General features: G+C 39.9%; 1 protein-coding gene across 5 annotated transcripts in view; it reads right to left on the bottom strand.

The window, feature by feature from the left end:
• Nucleotides 1-20,579, bottom strand: part of sh3gl3a (SH3-domain GRB2-like 3a) — a 111,477-nt gene that overhangs the window by 8,953 nt on the left and 81,945 nt on the right. For all 5 annotated transcript variants that reach the window (XM_052040477.1, XM_052040479.1, XM_052040478.1 and 2 more), the window contains exons 2-5: nucleotides 10,414-10,482; nucleotides 4,660-4,732; nucleotides 2,184-2,327; nucleotides 1,672-1,805 (exon numbers count right to left, since the gene is read on the bottom strand). In XM_052040477.1, the coding sequence (XP_051896437.1) occupies nucleotides 1,672-1,805; nucleotides 2,184-2,327; nucleotides 4,660-4,732; nucleotides 10,414-10,482 (420 nt within the window). The remainder of the gene's footprint in view (nucleotides 1-1,671; nucleotides 1,806-2,183; nucleotides 2,328-4,659; nucleotides 4,733-10,413; nucleotides 10,483-20,579) is intronic.

Below are 20,579 nucleotides of genomic sequence, written 5' to 3'. Positions count from 1 at the left end.
CTCCTTCTTTGTCACAATAAGTAGTCATCATGTTCCAGCCAGCATATTGTGGGTTAGAGACAAAAGAGACTGCAGATGCTGGAATTTGGAGCAACAAACAAGATGCTGGAGGAACTCAGTGAAACATGCAGCTTCTGTGGAGGGAAATGGACAGTGAACGTTTCAGGTCAAGGTCCTTCATTTGGACTGAAAGATATAGGGGAGATAGCCAGTACAAAGAGGCGAGGGAAGGGGTGGAGCAAGAGCTGGCAAGCGATAGGTGGATCCAGGTGAGGAGGGGTGGTAGGCAGATGGAAACACTTGATAGACCATTTGGATGTTTCCTATATCATCTACACAGGATGAGATATTAAACTGCTGTCACAGGACCCTCATAAACATGTGGCCTCATGGAGTGTGACACCAGATTCAATGAGGATGGAATCAATGACATTTTCACACATCACAGCTCCAGTTTGATTCTGACCTCTAGTGCTATCTGTGTGGAGTTTGCATGTTGTTCTGAGTTTGCAGAGATGTGAGGACTGGTGGGTTAATTCACCGCTGTAAATTGCCCCTAGTGTGTAGGTGAGTGGCAGAATGGGTTGGGAGTTGATGGCAAATGTAGGACTGATAAAACAGGACTTGTGTAGGATTGGTGTAAATGTGTCCTTGATGGTCAACATGGACTTGGTGTGCTAAAGTACCCATTTCCTTATTGTATGACTCTGTGACTGAACCCAGGAAGTTTTGTTACAATTATGTTGGTGAGGCCACACCTGGAGTACTGTGCACAGTTCTGACTCCCTTACCTAAAAAAGGATACAGTAGCTTTGGAGGCAATCCAAAGGAGATTCACCAGGCTCATTCCTCAGATGAGAGGATTGTCCTATCAGGTTGGGCCTGTGTCCTTTGGAGTTTAGAAAACTGAGGAGTAGTCTTAGTGAAATACACAGGACCCTGAGGGGCACAACAGGGTGGTTATCAAGGTGTTTCACTAGTGGGAGAGTCTTGGACAAGAGGCCATAGTTTTGAGATAAGGAGCTGGTCGTTTAAAACCGAGGTTTGTTGAAATTTCTTTTCACAGAGAGTAGTTAATCTCTGGAATTCTCTACCAAGAGAGTTATGGAGGCTAGATCATTAGAAATACTTAAAGTCAATAAAGCAAATTTTTGGAAGATCAAAGAATTGAGGAATTGGGAATCTGGTACAGGTGCTGAGGCCTGGGGTAGATCAACCATGATCATACTGAATGGTGGAGCAGGCTTGAGAGGGCCAGGTGGCCAACTTCTTGTGTCTTTGTTCGTTCAATGAGATACTCCGTCTCTCAATATAAAAAAATTAATTTGCCTTCAGGGAAGAAGCTCCATCTCCGTTATATGAGGAAACGGTCAGGTTGAAGATGGATTTGTTGCTTTAACATTTTTATATTTTATCTGATCTCAACTCAGGAGCTTAGAGGAGTGAAAAGTACTCATTAGTTTGAGAGAGTAACTTGTTAAATAAAAGGCAGAGCAGTTAACTGAAGAAAGCTGCCTGAACTATTTGTAGAAATAAATCTAAGTGCCACAATAAATTTTGACGCTGCTAAAATTCACAGCTTGGAGAATCACTTCAACACTGTTTAAAAGTAGTCATTGTAAAAGAGATTGTCATGCAATACAAATTATGTTCACGTGGAAAGATACTCACTCCGATTTCTTTTAAGTCCTTTTCCTGTAAAATTTGCAGTGGATCAATAAAATTCTGTTTTACATCAATATCAAGGGAATCCTTTACTTCTGCCATTTGTTTCAGAGCTTCACCAACGTCAACCAAAGCGGGCCCTTCAAAAATCAGGCAATGAACAAAATCAAAATGTACAGAGGGGATTGTACAGGTTAGCCTTCAAATTCATTCTTTTAATGTGATTTCTACTCTGATTTAAATACTGTAATCAGAAAAGCATCTTTACTGTAAAAGCTAAAATTATATTTACTAAATCACAACTGGACAAATAATCATAAAAATTATTTGAGAAGTTCTCTCTATTCCAAGAAAATTCTAACTGAATAAACTCGTTGAAGTCATTTGGATCACAGTTAAAGCAAAAGTGAAATCCAGGGTGATTGATTTAAATTTTATCACATTATCAATTTGACTAGAATAAATAATTACTGAAATAGAAATCTATACATTGCACAAAATCTTATCAATTAACGCACCAAAATTAGAATCCTCTCCAAGGTCCTTTCCATTCCGGAGCATACATTCACCCAACAGGCCTTCAGGTTGAGGATAACCTGTTGTTTTAACTTGTCCTCGGATCTTTGACATAGTGTTCAGCATACCTAACTTGGCTCTGTAGGCTTCAAAATGACATTAATTATTTAAAAGACTTTAATGTAGCCTAAAATCTATCTAAGCAAGTTTGCCAAATAGAGGTTCATCAGAGAAATCTGCAATTACTCTGGAGCTTTCAATTCATTTTATTCTGAGTAATAATCAAATTATTAATACATAAATTTTCTTATGATTTTCCACAACCATCTAGGAACTTTGCTCGCTGGTTATGCAGGCATGATCTTCCAATTTTTTTTTCTAAAATTAAAGTTTGAAAAACTGTGCAATGTGCAGTGAATTTCTGATCTCCACTGCCAGAAGGGAGGGTTCACCAGCATCTGAAGGCTGGAGTTGCCAGTAAAAGTGCACTAAGCATGTGAATGTACCAGGGCAGGCATGGTAGTGTCACGGTTAGGGTAACGCCATTACAGCGCCAGAGACCCGGGGTCAATTCCGGCCGCTGTCTGTAAGGAGTTTGTACATTCTCCCCGTGACTGCGTGGGTTTCCTCTGGGTGCTCCGGTTTCCTCCAACATTCCAAAGATGTACAGGTTAGGAATACTATGTTGGCGCCGGAAGCGTGGCGACACTTGCGGGCTGCCCCCAGAACACTCCGCGCAAAAGATGCATTTCACTGTGTGTTTCGATGTACATGTGACTAATAAAGATATCAAAAACTGACAAACTGAAAAAAAAATTCATGCGCCTATTTTAAATTTTAAGGAATACAACTCAAATTTTTCTGACAGCAATAATTGGAACACGCAAAGCCAACTTTAACATGAGAGGTTGGTAATAAAATGGGTTAAACACAATGACAATACGCAACATCAAATTAGAGCACTAAGCTTGATTCATTTTCCATTAATATCAATAAAAATTAAAAATGTTTGGATATATAATAATTATACCCATTATCTGAAATCTGTATTATTAGGAAAACATGCACAAATGTAAATGAATAGTACTGCCTAAAAATTGTTATCAAATTTCCAGAACGACCAAAATGACCTGAAGTGGTAATTGTTGTTTCATTCTGGGTAAAGACAATTTAAAATTATATAACATTTTTTTCCCTCAGCATTATGCAGTTGAAAATTTTGGCCAATAAAGCATGTTAAATGAATTAAAATGTTCATTTACAAAAACATCTGTCATTGTTTTAAGCAAGTTACTTGAATACTTTAAGAAACACGAATGTGCAAAACAATGTTGGCCGTTGTTCATGATCTGAGATGTACAAGATCCCAATCCTGGGATGTCATCATGGACAATGCTGAATATAGGCCAAAGCTTCCTCAAATGGGAAGAATTAAAACTGGCTGGAGTCCTTGTGCTCATTAGCCAGTGGTTTCAGAGGGGTACTTGCCAAAGATTAGAAATTGTTCATTTAATCAGAAATAAACTAGCATGTCATCTTGCTCAATAAATGGAAGCCAGTAGTATTCATAGATGTACTAGCTCTGTCTTTTTAACCCCAATTCCATGTCATTTCCTTTAACACTGATACTAACTCCTTGAAATTCTTCAATTGATTTGACAAGTATAATCCCACTGCCAACAATCTGTGCAAAGACCATTTTTAAAAAAAATTCATTTTCAACAGTTTAAAACCTTAAGAGAATGCTTGCTTTCAGATTCCTCTGTTGAAAGGCACCTAATCTTTCTACAAGTCAACTAGCTTGGCATATTAATCAGCCTTTGTATCTCCAGCAAATGCATCCAATATTACACCAACTTTCACCACAGCCGTGCTCCTTTGAAATAAGCTTCTTCCCATTGAAAAGTCCTTGTACAACTGCAGCAGGATTTCATAGCTTTCACATAGCACAATTTCTGTGAAGAAACGCATGATCCTATTTGCAGCATTGATCTCATGAGAAATTTAAAGGAGATCAGAGGGGTAAGTTTTTTCCACATAGAGGATGGTGATTATTTGGAACGAGCTGCCAGATGAGGTAGTGGAGGCAGATACTATTACAATGTTTAAAAGGCATTTGGACAGGTACTTGGATAGGAAAGGAGTGGTGTTACAGGCCTAATACAGGCAAATGGGATTAGCGTAGATAGGCATCATGGAGGGATGGCTGAAGTGGGCCATAAGGGTCTGTTTCTGTGCTGTTCATTTCTATGGTGCTATTAATGAAGTGCATACCTAGAATCCCAACCTTTTTGTTCAACATCTACCATTCCCCACTCTCTGCACACTCACTGAACCTACTGAAGGTTTCCATTCACATCTTTTCTGTTCAATATACCTCCTTCATTTGCATTAGCAGAAGTCCTAGTCTCACTGAAAAGCAAATAAAGAAGAGATCAGAATGGAAGGTAAGATGTCATTTATAATGCCATTTCATACCTGGATTTGGCTGCAAGTACTCAGTTGTTTTAGACAAAACTTCTGCCACGGCTTTACTTGTAGCTTCTATTTTCTTAAATAAGGAAAAAAGTCATTGTGAAAATAGAATAAACAATATGCCCCTGTAATCCTGCTTCTCCCTGTCACTGTAATCTTCCTCAGCCTGTAACATGAAGTTATAGCTAATTTTGTCATTTTGTGCAATCCTGAATTTTAAGCGCTCCATCACTTGATACGAGTTGTGGAAGTTACTATCAAAGTTTCTCTGCTTCTTTACTTCTTTTTCCCTTTTTAAAACCTAGCTCTTTAACCAAGCACGTAGATAAGCTCACAAAGAGAAACAGAGGACTGAAGATGCTGGAATCAAGATGAAAAACACGATGATGCTGCAGGAACTCAACAGGCCAGGCAGCATCCGTGGAGAAAAGCAGGCGGTCAACGTTTCAGCCTGCTTTTCTCCACAGTTGCTGCCTGGTTTGCTGAGTTCAATAGGCTCACAAATACAATTCTGTGGCTGGATGTCAATTTTGATGATGCTCCCATGAAGCACCGAGGAATGTTTCTGCAAGTTTAATGGCACTTTGTAGATGAAAGCTTTTGTTATTACAACAAAACTCCAATAATCTGCTGTCCTATTGTTTGGGAACCCTGATGGCTCATCATCTGGCCCACCGGGTGCTGTTTCTTATGCTTCCTTTAGACTAAGCAGGGCTCCGTTTCCAGTGGCCCCATCTAACTCACAGGGCCTTGTACCAGTGCTCCTTTTCAATTCATCAGGGCCCCGCTTCCCCTGCTCCTTTTAAACTCACCAGGTCCCCATTCCCACCCTCCTTTAAACTCACCGGGACCAGTTTCCTGTGTCCCTTTTAAACTCACCAGGTTCTGTTTCCTGCACTCCCTTTAAACTCACCTGGCTCACTGAAAAATCTATTAAAACTACTGTGTAACATCTTTAAGAAAAAAGGTGAATCAAAAGTGGGTTGGGGTATTGATATGATTTACATTCAATAGTGTGGAAAATCTGCCATTCGAGCACCAAGTCCCAAGGGTGCCAGATCATCAGATTTTTACCGTGTTAAAGTTTTGCCTGGGCTTTATTTAAATACTATAATTGCAGAAGAATGCCCTAATTTACTTGGTTGCATAAATCACTTAAGATATGCAGAGCTTGGAGAAACATCTTTTGATAACTTATTCCTTATGTGACCCATTTACATTTTAAGAAATAATTCCTCAAAATTTAGGGTCTTAAAAGAAATATAGCATAATTGTCAATAAAGTAAGCCAGCCCCAAAAATATTCCACAACACAACTTGTAATGGGAAATATACTTGGGTTATCTTTGAAGAACATTCTAAAATAAGAACATAAGAAACAGGAGCAGGAATAGGCCGATCAGCACCTCCAGTTTGCTCTGCCACTCAATAAGATCATGATGAATCCAAGCTTGACTACTCTTCACTCACTCTGCATACCCCAGTCTCCTTTGTGGCCTGCCAATTTCCATCTTGAATATATTCAATGACTTCCTTGCTAGGATGAAGAATTCCACAGATTCATGACCCTCTGACAGAAGAAATTCCTCCTCGTCTCCACCTTAAATGGGTGGTTCCTCATTCAGAATCTATGTCTCCTTCTTTCGGATAACCTCACTAGGGAAAATCTCTTCTCAGCATCCGCCCTGTCAGTCCCCCTCAGAATTTCACGTTTCAGTGAGATCACCTCTCATTCTTCTGAGCTCCACTGACTATTTGCCCTACATGCTCAACCACTAGTCATACATCAAACTCTTCATCCCAAGAGTCAACTTAGTGAACCATCTCAGCTCCACCTCAAGTGTAAGTATAGCCTTCCTTAACTATGGAGACCAAAGAGTGCACTTAGTACTCACACATGTGGTCTCATCTGCAACCTGTAAAGTTGCATCAAAACTATCCTACTTTCATACTTTATATCCCTCTCAATAAAGGCCAAAATGTTATTAGCTTTCCGAGTTAATTGCTGTAACTGTTTGCAAATTTTTTGGGTTTTGTGTACGAGAATGCTCAGATCCAAATGTAGACCCCCAGACTATATTTTGTGGTCCCACCTGATTTAAATAATAATATGCTTTTTCTTTCTTCCTTCTAAACTGAATATCCTCAAATTTTCTCACATAATACTCGATCTGCCAACTTTCTGCCCACTCACTGAACCAAGTAATAGCCCTTTGCTGGGTCTTTATGCTCTCACAACTTCTCAACCCACTTCCCCTTGTACCATCAGCAAATTTGGTTATAATACACTCAGTCCCTTCATCTAAGTCACTATTATTGACTGTAAATAGTTGAGGCCAAAGCCTTGTAGCACCCCATTAATTAATGACCGCCAATCACCCATCTATTCCAACTCTGTTCCTTATTGGTTAGCTATACACACTATTATATATTACCCCCACCCTGTGTGCTCTTAGGTTATGGAGTAATTCTTGTGTTGCACCTTATCAAATGCCTTCTGGTGGTCCTTCATCTATACTACTTGGTACATCCTTCAACAACGCTAGCGAATTTGTCCACATGATTTCCCTCACATAAAATCCTGCTGAAACTGCTTGATTGCCTCGTCATTTTCTAATCGTTCTGTTCTTACCTCCTTAATCATGGATTCCAGCATTTTCTTAATGATAAATATTAGGCTAACTGGCCCATAGTTCCCAAAGTTACATTACACTTAAGGGTTTCAATCCTCTAGGACCTCACCAGAATCCAGGGAATTTTGATACATTATAACCAATGCATCCACTATCTCTGCTGTCACTTCCAGATCCAGGGAACACATCACCCTTTGTTGTAGACTATCAGATCCAAGGGATATGTCAGCCTTTAACCCCATTAGTTTGCCTCATATTTTTTCTCGACTGATAGAGATTGCTTCAAGTTCCTTCCTTTCTACACCCCTTTGATTATCTATAATTATTGGGTTTATTTTAGCGTCTTCTATAGTGAAGACTAATCCAAAATAATTGTTCAGAATCTCTGCCATTTATGTTTCCCATTTTTAGTTCCCCAGTCTCATCCTCTAAAGGACCCAACATTTAATTTAGAATTTCCTTTCTTTTTGATGTACCCAAATGAGCTCTTACTGTTTTTATGTTATTTGCCAGCTTACCTTCACACAACATTTTCTCCTGCTTTATAATTTTCTTTTAATCGCAGGATGTAGACCAGGTCTTCGTGGTGCAGGCTAACTGTCCTGCTGCTGTTTAGGCCCGTTTACTATCAGTGCAAAGAGGGCAGACAGGGTGTCACCAGAGGCTATGCTACAGATTACTGGTCTGGGAGAAGGTGTGTGGCACAGTGGTGCAGCTACTTGACCCATCGCCTCACAGAGCCAATGACCCAGGTTCAATGCTGACCTCAGGAATGTCTCAGAAGGTGGACTTTTCATGTTTTCCCTGTGACTGCATGGGTCCCCTCTGGGTGCTCTGGTTTCAGGCATGTAGGTTAATTGGCCACTGTGAATTGCCCCAAGTGTGTAGGTTGGTGGTAGAATCTGTGAAGAGTTAATGAGAATGTGGGGAGAATAATAAAAAAAAATCAGATTAGTGCAAATGGGTGATCAATGGTCATCATGGACTTGGTGGGCTGAAGGGCTTGTTTCCATGCTGTCTCTCTCTGTGCTAATCATGCTTTGCAGGTTCCTAAAAGTATACAGATCCTCTGGCCTAACAGATTCTTTGCAATTTTTGATGCCTTTCAATTTGATGCCTTAACTTCCTCAGTTAGCCATGAACGGTACATCCTTCTTGTACAGCCTTTCTTTCTAACTGGAATATACCTTTGCTGAGATTTATGGCATTTCCCCTAAAACACTGCTATACATCTTCCTACCCTTTGATCTATTTTTCCCAGCTCTGTCTTCATACCATTATAATAACCACTATTTAATTTTAGGACTCTAGTTTCAGACTCAAGTTTCTTTCCTTCACACTGAATTTGAAATTCTACCATGCTAATATTACTCTTTCCTACAGGATCCTTTACTATAAAGATTATTAATTCATCTCATTGCATGACACCAGATCTAAATAGTCTGCACCCCAGATAGGTCTCAAAGTATTGCACTATTCCAAATACACTGTGATTTTGTCCTCAAGTCTACGCTTGCCAATTTGATTTATCCAATTGCCAATCAGCAGCACATAGATTCTGAGAAACAAACTAGGAACCAGATTCCACAGCTGTCAATGCAGTAAATTACATTTTTTAAAAAACTTTCTGACAATACTTCATTTACAAAATCTACAAGCTAAAAATATTCAAGTGGATTGACAGAACATATGCACGTGAAAATTCTTAAATCATTTTATTAAACAATCAACAATACAACTATATACCAAACAAAATGTATAAGAACAGGTACTACATAGTGAGCATCTTTTTGTTTTAACCTTAAAAGAACCCAGTTAAGTGACAAAGATTGCATTGAGATAAGCAGCTGATGTCCCAGACTAAATCTGACTCACTGCTGTGAACAATTGAACATGCTTTAGGCCATGAGTGGGAAGCAGCAAGAAGCGTCAGTCCATCATTCTGGACGGCACTTGAATATCTCCTCACATCACACAGGAATCTCAGGACAACCCACACTCCTTCAACTCTGGCCTCTTGTAGCATTTTCAATTCAAAATGCTCTACCACTGGCAGTCATGCTTCCAGCATTCCTAAGATATGGAATTTTACCCCTCACTCTCCCAAAGCACTCTACCTCCCTATCCTCTTTAAAGGCACTTCCTAAAACCTATTTCTTAGACTAAAATATTGACCACCTTCGTGGCTCAACATCAAATTTTGCCCAAGTATTCTAGTGAAGTGCTTTGGACATTATACTTGATTAACGGCACTATAAAAATGGAAGATGTTTTCTGTTCTTCATTTGGAGAATAAATTGCATTGCAGAATTTGGGAATAAGTCCTCTTAAAAATAATAATCTTCCACCTTCAATGAATAAACAAAAAAGAAAGAATTTAATCTGCTCAGAAATGTAAAAATCAGTAAAAATACTGATTTATGAATTAGACAGCAGGTGGCACCCCATGTTTTGGAATAAGTCAGAGCACTGTAACTTTCCTGTGCTGCTTAGTATGATCTGTTTACTAAAGAGAACCATGTAACATGTCAATACAGAAACAGCTTTTTAGACAGATTGTTTTTTTTCCTGCATACGAGCCATTTTATCTAATCCCAAACTCCAAATCATTACTCATAATTTTTTATTATTCCCTACTTGCAAATTACTGTTCAATTCCCTGTTTGCACCGTGGTTTGTTGCACCAGATAGCTCTGAGCTCTGTTCAAGTAAAAAGACACTTAGAACTGAAGGGAAATTTAGAGAAAAGCTACCTGTGATCATAATAAATATCATTTTTCTTGTCATCAACCAGTGGAAAGAATCCATCACTATTTACTATGCTGTTAACCACCGTAATTTCAAAACTAATTAAGAAACTGCAAATGTTCTCTCTCAGATATAGTACTTAAAATATATGTCCCACTTTCAATCACTGCCCTAATGGTTTTTAACAAGCTATTTGCCATAATTCTCACATAGGAGTATATTCCAAAGACGTACGGGTTAGGAAGTTGTGGGCATACTATGTTGGCGCCGGAAGCGTGGCGACACTTGCGGGCTGCCCCCAGAACACTCTATGCAAAAGGTGCATTTCACTGTGTTTCGATGTACACGTAACTAATAAAGAAATCTTATTCACTTACCCGTTCCATTTCTACAAAATCTTCATCTAGTTTTGTCCCTTCAGCTCCACCCATTTTCTCGCTAACAAACTGCAAAACAAAGTGTTAAAAACAATGTCAGAAGATAGTTGCACAAAAAGGCAAATATAATGAAATGCTTAAAATACACGAGCAATACATTTAGTTTAAAAAAAAGACTGCTCTAAGTATAAGGCGAGACTCCCTACTAGTAGACATGGTTATAGTTAATAGAAAATTCATACAAACAAGGGGAATGGAGGAGATGTAACCAACTCACGCAACCTTTGAAAGAGGAGAAGCCATCAGTAATGTAGATCATTGTCACTCCTGTAACATCACACTGCATCCACCGGGATTGTGATTGTAAGTGAGAGGTGTCCTGTTTACGAGGATCGATGCAATGCTTTGAACAGGACAGGGTAAGTTGCGATGATACATAGCGTACAGAGTGCAGTAAAGGAAGCACTGCTGACAATGGACCCCACAACAGACAAATGAAGGGACAGGAATTCAACCAGCTTTGATTACTGTCCTTGGTGGGTGTCACTATAAATGAGAGAATGTGTAAATTGGAGCAGGTTGAGTCAATGAACAATCACGTGCCCTGTCTGATGACAGGATAGGAGTTCAGTGTGAGAAGAGTTATAATGGAGAGGATGAATGCCACTCACACAGTAACACTAAGCAGCATGTAGGGTCGGGTCTTCAATAATAGTCAAAATCTGAAGTCCATATGGTTGCAGAATTATAGAAAGTTCCTCCAGCACTTTTTGTGTATTACCCCAGATACATTCAGCATCTGCAGAATTTCTTGTGTCTGTGTTTCTAGTACAGCATCTTTGACACCAGGTTACCGTACCACTTAACAGCAAATACAAACCCAGCCTTTGCACACGTGTCAACATTATCATCATTAACTTCCAAGCCTGTTGCACATTAACCTGCTTGGTCAACATTAAACCAGGCTTGAACTTACATTTCATTCAGACTACAGCATGGAAGATCAAAGGTTTTCTTTTCAGTTCCCACCAACATTCTCTGGCTTCAGCCTTACAGAGCACCCAGTCATGCTATGACAAATGATTGGCAACCTCACTATCTCCTTCCCTCCTGAGCCGGCCGACATTTCTACCTGACAATCAATAATCTGCCAAGTCTACATTCTTCTGTCTCCAGTGTGTCAACCACCTGTACCTCGTCTTATTCCATCTCGTGACACAACTCAAATCCATGCTTCCATTAAAGATGGATTTCTCTTAAGCTCTGCTCCCTTCCTCCATCATCACAATCACCAATTAATCCAAAATTGGGTAACCTGAGTCCAGTGTATGATTACAGAACATATTGCCCCTTTTTATATAGTGTCAGAACCTCTGTCCTTAAGATTATTGTTTCCTTGCTCATCATGTACAAGTGATGGCTATGCCTTCAGTGAATGAATCTATGCTCATGCGGTCTTCCCCCAAATCAGTTTCCTCACGGTCCTTTGTGCTTCTTCAACAGCCTTGTACAAAGCTATTTCTTAGATCATGTTGCAGATCCAACTCGCTAAACCTTTCTCCCTCTAATTCAATATCCTTTCCATCCTGCAAAGTGTCCTCAGTGACCATTCTGTACACATGACACTGGTTTAGTTGGATCCACAATAGAGGATCTCATTATGTCGACTGTAGAGTCTAGTCATTCCTAAACTTGCTCTTTAATGGATTAAAAAGAACTTTAACCTAATTTGAAAAAAGTATATTTTGGCACTTGTTTTTTTCCAACAAAATATTCTTCATTTTCTCAAGCTGATCAAGTATATAGTTACAATCATTTCGATTTGTGAACTACAGGAAACAAGGCGGGGCAATTCATATTTTCAAACCTTATTCTCTCTCTGTATTTAGGAAGTAAATTCACACCATATGCTCCCAGGGATGCACCTCCTTTGAAAGAAATGCAGTAATGCACACTTAGTTTAATCCTTGCTCCCAATCAATAAAACTCCTTATAAGGAAAGGAATTACTGAATTTATCTTCTGATGACTTGACCTCAGACCCCAAGCCAATATTTCTTTTGGAAAAATGTGCGTGACAAATCTGTTAAAGACTTGCTGCGCAAAGAATATATAATTACAGACGAGTTGCAGTAGTTACTCTGCTTAACCTGTCTACGCAGGTACTTATGTTTCTCATATGCCTCCTCTCACCTGACTTCCTTTATTCTTCATGTACTTGCCTAAATTCCTCTTAAATTTATTTATGCTATTCTACTCACTACTTATTGCCAGTTCCATATTCCAACCACCTTCTACACCATATCCTGAAGTAGTTTTATTTGTGACATATTTATTATCCCCGATTTTACAAGTGGAACCACTTCCACTACTTTATGAAATCCCTTCATAATTTTCACAATCTTTATCGGGGTATTATCACTTGCCTTTACTTTTCTTGCATAAACTACCTCAATCTGGTCAGTCAGCTCTGATAGGTGTTCTGGTATTGTCCCTCTAAATCTTGGTGGTACCTTCTCCAGTTCCACTATATTCTTTTAGTAATAGTGTACTGTATCCACTAAGTTCTGTTATACCTCAAAGCAGTTTAACCAAGATTTGATATTAAACTGGAGACACCAGAGATTGCAGATGCTGGAATATGGAGCAACAAAATTTGCTGGAGGAACTCAGCAGGTCGAGCAGCATCTGTGGGGGTGGGGGGGGAGAAATTGTTGATGATTCAGGTCAAAACCCTGCATCAGGATGCAGTCTTGATATAGGGTTTCGACCTGAAACGTTGACAATTCCTTTCCCCCAGCAGATGCTGCTCAACCCACTGAGGTCCTCCAACAGTTTGTTTGTTGTTCTATATTAAGCTTTTCCTTCTCAGTCCAGACACCATAATGATACGGTACATTACATTCAAATTGAGCTCTTTGGGACCAAAATGAAAATTTATTGAGTGCTGTAAGATTTTATCAAGAGGTGTTCAGCAATGAGGAACTAGTCTGATTTTTCAAAAAGATCAAAGAGCAAAGCAGCATTTGTGGTTCAGCAAAGAATTAACTTTTCTCTACCATACGTGAAAAGTTTTATTATTACTGTATAATGTTATTCTTCAGAATATAATCTGGTATATTAGGACAGCACAGTGGCACAGCCAGTAGAGCCCCTGTCTATAGCACCAGAGGCCTGTGCTCAATCCTGACCTCAAGTGCTGTCTGTGTGGAGTTTGCATGTTCTCCCTGTGACCATGTGGATTTCTTCCAGGTGCTCTGGTTTCCTCTCACATCCCAAAGATGTGCAGGTTTACAGGTTAATTGGCTGCTGTAATCTGCCCCTAGTGTGTAGTGGTGGAACCTGGGGGGAGCTAAGGAGAATGTGGGGAGAGTAATAAATGGGATTAATGGAGATTAGTGTAAATGGATGTTTGATGATCAGTGGAGATGGATGGGTTGAAGGATCTGTCTCCATGCTGTACCTCTCTATTATTCATCCTCACTCAAGTGCAGATGCCCCTCACTGCAGGTCAGAAAGGGCATTTGCTCCATGAATATGCGAAGTGGAAATGGTTTGTGCTGAGAACTCATCCTTATCCCTTTGCCATTGGTTTGTCATTCTGTGTGCTCTCTGAACATTGTCCAACACATGCTGCAATTCTAGGGGAGCCCTCACAAAATGTACCCACATTGAGGGGTTGTGCTTCAGGTCAGGACCAATTCCTTCAGCCCCTGGCAATCCACTCCCTGCAGATGCCGGCAACTTAAAACTGCACCAGGAAGCAGAGAACACTTCTGGAAGCACAAGTCCAAAGAAATCAATCTTGACTAAATATTTGATGATTCCTTTGAATAGGACTGGAAAGGTTCCTTACAGCTGATGAACACGTGTTCAGCTGCATAAAATTAAGAGAAAATGTTAGTTGAAGAGGGAAACAATGCAGCAATGCTGCAATGAAATCAGTGCTGCATCTGTTTAACATTGTGATCTATCTATTCTGCATACTTAGGGCAAACATTAGCATTCCATGTGTTCACACCCTTATCAATATACTGGCCTGTGAGAGCCTTGCACCAGTGCACACGGCTGTCATCTTCTTTGAACTATATGGAACCCCTGATATAAGCAGTGGATCAGTGGCACTGTCGGTAGTGAGATGTCTCACAGCTCAAGCGACCTGGGTTCGATCCTGACCTCTGTTGCTGGCTGCGTGGAATTTGCGAACAAACAACAGATAAGTTAAATCATTACTTTGCATCAGTCTTCATGATGGAGGATCCAAAGATATCTGATGGGCTAGTTTCAAATGATATTAAATAATCTGTAACAATCACTATCACAAGCAGCACAATATTGGAAAAACTAATGGGACTGAGGCAGGCATAACCAGGTCCCAACGGCCCTCACCTGGATGAGGTTTTTCAAAATTTACTGAGTTATGGGAAGGTGCCAGTGGATTGAAAACTCCAAATGTGATTCTGTTGTTCAAGGAAGAAGGAAGCAGGTAACTACAGGTCTGTTATCTCGAAATCTGTTGTTGGCAAGATGCTGGAGTCTATAATCAAGGATGAATTAGCTAATCATTTAGAAAAGCTTAATTAATTAAGTCAAGATGGTTTTATGAAAGGTGTATCCTGTCTGATAAGTTTGCTAGAGCTTTTCATGGCTGTAACAAGCAGTATCGGTTGAAGGAACCCGTAGATGTGGTATATTTGGATTTTCAGAAGGCATTTGACAAAGTGTCAGATAAAAAGCTGATGTACAAGATAAGAGCTTGCGGCATTGGGGAAGTGTGTTAGCATGAACTGAAGACTGGTCATTGAAAGTCAGAATAACCAGGTCATCTTCAGTCTGGAAGAATGTAACGAGTACCCCAAGGGTCAACTCTTGGCCCTCAATTATTTACATTTTGTATTAATGACCTAGAGGAGGGAGCAGAGTGCAAAGTATCCAAGCTTGTCGATGACACAAAAAATAGGTGGGATGGCTATGAGGATATTTGGACTCTGCAACAGGATAGAGACAGATTGAATGAATGGACGAAAACTTGTCAAATGGAGCTTAATGTTGTAAGGTGGGAGGTCATGTACTTTGGTATGAGGAATCTAAAGGCAAACTATAAACCTAAATGGAGAAAAATTGCAGGTGAATGAAGTACGAAGGAATCGATGTGTTCTTGTGCACAAATTGCAACATTTCACAGGCAGGTGAATAAGTGGTTCAGAAGATAAATGGCATATTGGCCTTTATTGCAAAAGGGTTAGAATTCAGAAATAGGAAACTATTGCTATAATTGTACAAAGTATTGGTGAGGGCACACCTGGAGTATTGTGCACAGTTTTAAGACCCCTTATTTAACAAAGGATACACTGGCATTGGAAGGAGTCCAAAAGAGATTCACTGGACTAATTCCTGGGATGAAAGGGTTGCCCTATCACAAATGGATAAAGAAATTAGATCTATATTTGATGGAGTTTAGAAGAGGGGTGATCTTATTGAGACATTTAAGATCTTGTTGGGCACAGCAGAGTAAATGTCACGGTTTCCACTAGTAGGAGAATCCTGTATAACTGGACACAGTTACAAGATTAGTGGGCAGTCGGAATAATTGGGTTCTGCCGGAACATCTTCTCACAGAGTGTGATAAATCTCTGGATTTCTTAACCCCAGAGGATAGGCTAGATCATGTGCAGTATTTAAGGAGGAACTAGAATAATCTTTGAAAGATCAGGAAGTTGAGTGTTATGGGGAATTGGTACAGAACGGGAGATGAAACCTTGACCAGAGCAACCATGATCACATTGAATGGCAGGGCAGACTTGAAGGGCTGAGAAGCCTACTCCTGTTCCTATTTTCCCTGCATTTTCCCAATGTTTTCCCCGTAACCACACAAGTTTCCACTGGGTGCTCTGGTTTCCTCCCACATCTAGAGATTTGCTGCTTGGTAGGTTAGTGAAATTGCCGCTGTTGTTGGTTGGCGATCAGAGAATTGGGGCCGGGAAGGTGGTGGGGGGGGGGAGGATGTCAGAAGGTTACAGGAGATAACAGGAGCATTGGATTGCTCTGAGAACCGACACAGACTCCGTGGGCTGAATGATTCCCTTCTCTGTTGCAAGGGAAATGTGAATACGAACAGCCAATATTTCTTCTCGCAATTTGATCACACCCGTCCCAGGGAACTGCTGCTGGACTTCCTCAGGGCAGTGTCCCAGTCCAAACATCTTCAACTGTTTCATCAGAGATCTTCCTGCCAAGCAATCAATGGTGGAAATAGCATGTTGCAAGGAATCTCTCATAAGGTTATGAATAAAGACAGAAGACTATCGGGCTTCGGATAGTTAAAAAAAAACTCCAGCAAAAATCAAGCAATGCAATAGAAGCTGGGGTAGGCTGCTCCTCCTCTCTGCAACTAATAGCATAATTGTTTTCTCATTTTCCAGTTCTGCTGAAGAATCATTGACATGAAATCTCAACTCTGCTTCTCTCTCGTTTGATGTTGTCTGATCCGCTGAGTATCATTGGCATTTTGCTTATTTTTCTCCTGCTTTAAGTCAGTTTTCATGCGCAAAGAATAAAAATTGAGGGATTTAATACTTATGGCCAAATTCAGTGTCTGTAGATCCTCATTGATCCTTACAGATATTTGCTTTGATCAGAATCAGTTGGAATTCAAATATTCTGCTTACTAAAATGATTAATTGTTTACCAGGAATATTGCACCACAAATGAAAGACACTTTGGAATAAAGGACAAGAGAAATGAAATGTAAAATATGTGCATATTTTTGGTAAAATATTTTCATGAATGTTTTGAGATAAAGCTCTCCAAAGTCAGAATTAGCAGACAATAATGCATACTGAATCTGGTAAAGTAACTGGCTGGCTATAAAAATGGAAGAGGTTTTCACATTAATCAGTCTGTGAAAACTTCCACTATTTTGTGCTATTCTTTCCAAGCAAGGACCGTGAAAAATTAGAACAATACTGTCATAGTTTATTGCACCCATTGCCATATTCTCACATGGGTCTTTGTGCAGAGATGATGACTGTTGCTCACACTGTCAGTCATGTCCCAAAAGTACAAATTGGTAACATGGAATAAAGGAAATGCCATGGTAATGCCAGGTATTCTGTGAGATTACAGCATATTTGTGAAATTTAAGGGTAATATTATTGCTGTTAATTATTGCATTATCTATGATTTAATCTAAACATTAGTATATTATTTCTTTGATTCACTGTGGTGAAACAGTCTATTCCGTAACCAAGTCTTTACCATTTGCCACTCATTAAAGGAAAGATAAAATCCAGAAAATTAATTTTAGATTACACAAAGTGAATATAATCGATAGCTGCTTTGGGTCTCATCTTTTTTAGCCATTTTCAAAATCTACTGCTTTACAATTTTCCTCAGTGCAATGGACATCCTGTAATCTTGTTGGAAACATGAACAATTCAATCCATATCTAGTTACTTTGGAGATTTATGGACTCAACAATATACTTGGAAACAGCTGGTGGGTTTAACTTGGCTTAACATCCCTCTGAAAGACAACAGACTTGAAACCACAATGCATGCAAAAACACAGCTTAAAATGACTCCATCCACAGGCCATGTCAATTTTGTGTGAAGCTCCCTGGCTCTGATACTTATATCGTGCACAAGGCCCAAAGGGTGAGTGGGAGTGATAATTGGTTATGAAAGCTTGATCCTAAGGAGGATGGGAATCCAAAGCAGCAACTGGGCAGGTTAACCAACACCAAGGAGGCCTCAGCACTACATCAGTAGTCAAGGATAACACATTTCAAATTTGGGAGTGGTGTCAAAAGAATATTGTGCGTCATTTGACCTCATTGCGCATGCCTCACATCTCCAATATGTACATGCTAACACCAATAACAAACTTGCATGCTGCAGAACACAAGCTATGTTGTCACCTTTCTGTGATTCGTACATCAGTAATGAGCACTTCAATCATGTAGTGCAAAACAAAAAGCAAGCACTATGTGATCGGATTTATAGGTCAGCATGTTTGACAGTCCAGCGCTGTCTCACTATCAGTTTAAAATTTTGGGCTCGTCTGTGGTGAGGCATGAAACCTCAACCTTCTCAGTTAGAAGCGAGCACTAGCCACTTGAGACACACTGAGACAAGCTGACACAATCTGCTGGCTTGATGGATGTGACAAGGCAAATCTCTGATGCATACAAACATGTCAACACAGCAATGATTGCAGATGTACAATATACATCAATGGCTCATGGAATACTTCACATTTGGCCAAATATGCTTCAACTATTTATTAAGTCAGTATTTGGTATTTTTCACAACTCCCACAATTCTTTGAATGATGCATGATTATGACTTGTAACAGAATACTCGCCTAACCACATCTCTTGGGTACAGTGCAAGCTGGAAGAATCTTGATCCAATGTCAACATTGTGATGTTACAGGAAATGAAAACATATCATTGTTGTGCTGGCAGGTCTTTTTTTCCTGTGTCCAGGGTAAGTAATATAGGAGAACTGCATCAAAATTTATCTTCATTGAATCACAGAATGATATTGCATTTGATGATCTCATCAGTCCACCTTGCCTGAACTGACCGTTTAGTGCACCCATCTCATCCCAATCCCCCACATCTTCTCTACAGCCTTATGCTTTTATTTTTACCATTTCAAATATTTATCCAGTCGTTTTTTGAAAGATACCATTCAATCTGCCGCCAGCACTTTTTCAGACAGTGCATCCTATTTCACAACAACATACTTGTAAAAAACCATGCTTCCTCAAATCATCTCTGGTAATTTTGGTAATCATTTTAAAAATGTATCCTTCGGTTTTTGACTCTTGTACCTGGGAAACAGTTGCTCTTTATTTGTCCAATCAAGAGTTCTTCACACCTTCATCCTTCTATCCTAACAAAGTGTGTCATTTCACACTTCTCCCTGAAATTTCATCTGCCACATTGTTCTCATTTCATTGGGTCTGACTACATCTCCCTGTAATCTCTTATTCTCCTTCTTGATGCTTACTGTGTTTCAGAGTTTTGCAGGACTTTGAAATTTCACAAGGAGGACTTTGAAGCAGAATGCAGGACAAGTTCAAAACACAATTTCATGACAACTTGGAGGCTGGAGAGTAAAACTCTTAGCCGTAAGGCAGTATTCCTTAAAGCTGCACTCACCTCCCTTATAGCCAGGATGTCCTCGAGGTGTGGAAACTCAGTTCAATCAGCAAGAGGTTAAATCAGGGGCTGTCAATTTCATTAAATAATTAAGTTGTCTGCTGGCTCCAGAGAGCAGGTTGGTGGCTCACTCCTTATTCCATCCTTGGTAAAACCAGAAGCTATAGGTTGAGCTCAGTGGAATTTTAACCTCTCATTCAACCTCTCATTCTTGTGTGCTACAACCCAGCCGTACATCTGCTTTAAAAGGCAGAAACTAGAACCAACTTGGGGACACTTGTTTAAAAGAAAGGTATGCATATTTACTACCATTGAGGCACTACCATGGAATTAAGAATTAAATATTTTGAACTTGCAATATCCAGGAGATTAAATTATTGAAAGTAAAGTTAATCCAACTTTTATTTTCCTGGCCACTGGATGTTTTAATGCTTGAACTGCAAAATGCCAATTCTAAAACCAAAAGAGAAACACAGGCCTGCATATGCTGGAATCCAGATGAAAAGCATAATGATGCTGGAGGGTCCTGAAGAAGGGTCCTGACCTGAAACATTGACCATGTGCTTTTCTCCACAGATGCTGCCTGGCCTGCTGAGTTCCTCCAGCATATGTTTTTCTAAAACCAAAAGGGCTAATCTCCCCCAGTTGATAATCTGCCCAAATGGCAATACGTTTTTGGCCTTCAAATTTTCTGCAGCCACTCGTGTGCATCGCAGACCCAGTTGCAACAAGACCAAGTTGGCCAGGCTGCGTTTATCCCACATGCATTCTTGCCCTGATAAGGCACTGGTGGGTTGCTGTCTTGAACTGCTGCATTTTTCAGCTCAGAGGAGCTGGTCTGAGGTTAGCAAACCCACATGACTACATGGATAAAGCAGGTCTTTGATAATAAGACTAATTTGATAATCTAGCAAATGAAGGCTTTCCTCTAATGTGGCCAGCCCGTGGAGCTCCTTTGCAGGCAGGCACGGTAGTGTAGCGGTTAGCGTAATGCTATT

The sequence above is a fragment of the Pristis pectinata genome, chromosome 28 (genome assembly GCF_009764475.1).
Source record: "Pristis pectinata isolate sPriPec2 chromosome 28, sPriPec2.1.pri, whole genome shotgun sequence".
NCBI lineage: Eukaryota > Metazoa > Chordata > Chondrichthyes > Rhinopristiformes > Pristidae > Pristis > Pristis pectinata.
Note: the sequence above shows the minus strand (reverse complement) of the source record. Positions and strands in the feature narration are given on the sequence as shown.